Below are 3725 nucleotides of genomic sequence, written 5' to 3' on the forward strand. Positions count from 1 at the left end.
GGCAACAATGTTCTGTTTGCAATGCAGACACTTGTAGGGTTCTTTTGAGCGGATGACTGGCGCCATACAAGAACAGGCTGCTACAATTAATCACTCGACTTCTACAGCAACTTCAAGAGAATAAAAATGCAAATGGAAGTTCGGGGCAAAGTGAAATGTATTTATATGTGTTTCTTCTCTTTTATCATATGCCATCAAATAAAAATAATAATAATTCCTTCGTTTTCTTTTCTTTTATCCGTTTTTCATTATTTATTTTTCCTTTTCCTTGATGACAAACAGACTGAAGCTCTTGTTAATTGCTAGCCATAAATGCATCTATATACCCACTTGTCGAAACAGTAGGCAAACACAGCTTCTCCCAACAAGTGACGGGTGGAAACGAAAAGGATGAGAAAAAAAAAAGTGTCCTTTTTAAAAAGAAAAGAAGCTTAGTATTTAAGTGTACATCTCGAAAATGCATAAGTATAATATTAAATTTATTTTCTTTATTTTTTATGTCAGTAGCCATTTTTTGAAAAGAAAGAAAATATGTTTTAATATTATAATTATGCATTCTCGAAACGTACAGTTAAAATTGTGAAAAGAATAAATAACTTATATCATTTATAGTGATACTCACTAAACTCAAAGTATAATTAGAATTTTACTTTTACAATCTATTGATGTTCACTTTTTTTAAAAAGAAAAGATAAAATAATTTATTATTAATAAAAATTTACAATTATAAATTAAAAATCATTTAATATTTATTTTCTATTTAAATAGTTAGAAGTTTACGACAAAATTATCTGATTCAGAATCTAAAATTGTTGAATTTAACGAAATTAAAAATATTTTTAAAAAGTAAGACTAATAATTACAAAAAATGAAAATTTTAAATTGTAAATGAAAAATTTTATTTTAACTAAAAAAATTAAAACCAATGAGAGTTTCACTCGATCTAATTAATTCAATTTTTTCAAATAAAAAAGAATTCGACATAATTAAATAAAAAAAAGTTAATTATAACAAAGATTAGTGTTTGCCATTTTAAGTAAGAAAAAATACAAATAATAAAAATCAGGAGAGAGAAAAGTGAGTGCTTTTTTTTAATTTAAAATTTAAATGAAAAATATTAAATTATGTCTTTCTCTCACTTAAAATGATACAATTATATATTCTTTAAAATAAAAAAAAATTTCCCTCAACAATTTAAAAAGTCAAGAAATTAAATTCATGTAAAAAAAATATTAAAAGAATAAAATCGTATATCAATAATTATAAAGGGACAAAAATGCAATGAAGTCGAATAATTAGAGGAGTTTGCATTTGTTACACAAAAAACATTTTGTAGAGCTCATATTTTTTGAAGAAAAAAAAAAAAAAAGTATGACACATAAAACAAATCTTTATAACATTACACAATTATTTTTCATATAACATAACTCTTATAAAACCCATAATTAAAATCAGTTCCCTGTGACAACTGAAACAGCAATTGTACCCCAGAAAATTATTTAGGAAAAAAAACTGTAATACTTATATTTTCATATAGATTTCATATATAAAAAATAACATTTTTTTGAAAAAGAAAAGTACAAAGCGTTACAAAACTCGACAGCTCATCTGCAGATTACACTTTTACATAGCATTAAAAGCACAGAGGACAAGTACATCCAACGCAGGATATGGCTAATCATCCAAATTTCATAAAAATTTTCCCATATTCCAATATTACCCCTGACATTCATCGAATTTTACATCACAGAGCAAGCATTGGGGTTCTCATCACTGAAGATCTGAGGTGGGTATGCTGGCCCAGGGTATGCATAGAATTCCATGCCATACCTTGGTGGGTTGTAATTGTAATTGTTATTGTAATATTGGTATTCATTCTTCTTCACCTCCACCACCTTTGTTTCTTCTCCAGTTCCTTCCTCTGCTTTGCCCTTTCCCTCTCCCTCTCCTTCTTTCTTCTCTTTTCCCTCTCCTTCACCACCACCCTTCTTCTCATCTTTCCCAACTTCCTCACCTTTCTTCTCATCTTTCCCAACTTCCTTTGCTTCCTCTTTTTTCTCCGGTTCTTCCTTCACGATCACTGCTTGCTTCCCGGTCCTCTTGTACACGTGTTCCACTAGCTTTGCTGCCTCAAACACTCCCTTCACACTCACTTGCGAGTTCTTCAGATCGGGTTCCGCTGATTCTACTCCTGTGTATTTATATTTTATATAAATGATGATGGGCTTTTATAGTAAATGCAATTTAAAATTACATTTATTATGTGACAAAAAACTGGACCACTTTCACTGGAATATGACAACTTTAGTATTTTTTTAAGTTGAATTTGGAAGGAATAGAAATTATAATCTCTTTTTAATACAAGAGAATATATCAAACTGTAAATTATTTTAAATCAACTGAATCATAGAATAAAACTGATAGATTCCTCCAGATATGAGAGACCCTGAGTTCCACGAACAAGAGAAGCAAAATGAAAAATGCAAATCTGAAGTGAAAGGTGCCAGAAACTACAAAAAAGAAAAATGAACTTGTTACACACCTTTCATTCTCTCTATGCGTTTCTTGATTTCCTGCGCACAAGCTTCGCAATGCATGTAAACTCTCAGAACAACAGCGATAATCTGAGGCTGTCCAATAAAAAAATAAAATAAAATAAAATTTGATGAGCCAAATAAAAGAAAAAGATAAACAGATTCAAAGAAATTTAAGGGTGGGAAAAGAGAAGAAGGATTTTTATTAAAAGAAACCTCTTCTTTCTTCTCCTCGGGCTTAGGCTCCTCCTTCTCTTCGGGTTTCTTCTCATCCTCTGCCGGTGGTTTTGGGATCGGAGAAAGAAGCTCAACCTGTCTATGGCTCTTCCTCTGTACTCTCTCCAGAACCTTCACTGGATCCGCTTTTTCACCTTTAACAACCACCTTGTGAGACTTGCAATCAGTGATTACATCTTCAACCCCTGAACTCGAACACCAACAAACAAATCATTCAGACAAAGACTTGAATCACATAATAATGGGAAGAAAAAAGAATGTAAACAAAAAGTGACACTCCTCACCTGGGAAACCTTTAAGCGACCGACGAACCTTGCGAGCACAACCTTCACAATGCATGAACACTTTAAGCACAATTTCTGGCGGCGCAGCTTCATCCTTGGATTCCTCCGGTTTTTTCTCTTCGGCCGGTTTTTCCGGTTTCTTAGCTTCCTCTTTTACTTCTTCCTTCTTGGGTTCCTCTGGTTTCTTCTCCTCCACTTTGCTTTCCTCTGGTTTCTTTCCTTCCTATTCAGAATGAAAAAAAACAAAAATCAGAACCCAAAACAATAAAGATAATGAACTGAGGAGAAGAAAAAAGAAAGAGCATGGTTATGAAGACCTCTCCCATTGGTTCACTGCGGAGATAAGCTTGCTTGGTAGTTCTGCTGCTGCGGCTTTTGCTGTAAAATTTCGCTCTTTTATTTCTGCAGTGTTATGCTCTTTCTTTCTTTCTCTTTCTTATATTATTATTATTATTATTATAAAAGCTTCGGTTTCTTTCTCTTGCTCATTTGGGTCAGGACCATCACATTTGAAGCCACTCATTCTATCATCATCACATGACGTGGTTTTCTTTAAGAGGCACGTGCAACGCAGGAGGTTCCTGCTTCAGACACATGGGACTCGGAGGTTACACTCACATTCTCGCATTACTGTTTACTACTACTTATGCAGTTTTGGGAATCTCTAGAA

General features: G+C 32.5%; 1 protein-coding gene across 1 annotated transcript; it reads right to left on the reverse strand.

Annotated features, from left to right (window-relative positions):
• Positions 1 to 1646: 1646 nt before the first annotated feature.
• LOC133316067 (heavy metal-associated isoprenylated plant protein 7-like) lies at positions 1647 to 3455 on the reverse strand. The gene is made up of 5 exons (XM_061517765.1): positions 3373 to 3455; positions 3056 to 3278; positions 2751 to 2956; positions 2543 to 2630; positions 1647 to 2191 (listed from the first exon to the last, which is right to left on the reverse strand). Exons 1-5 carry the CDS (start codon positions 3379 to 3381, stop codon positions 1740 to 1742), a joined length of 978 nt encoding a protein of 325 aa, XP_061373749.1. The 5' UTR covers positions 3382 to 3455; the 3' UTR covers positions 1647 to 1739.
• Positions 3456 to 3725: the final 270 nt, after the last annotated feature.

Source organism: Gastrolobium bilobum, unplaced genomic scaffold (assembly GCF_033153095.1).
Source record: "Gastrolobium bilobum isolate Gb01-03AN ecotype WA unplaced genomic scaffold, APGP_CSIRO_Gbil_v1 utg7104, whole genome shotgun sequence".
NCBI lineage: Eukaryota > Viridiplantae > Streptophyta > Magnoliopsida > Fabales > Fabaceae > Gastrolobium > Gastrolobium bilobum.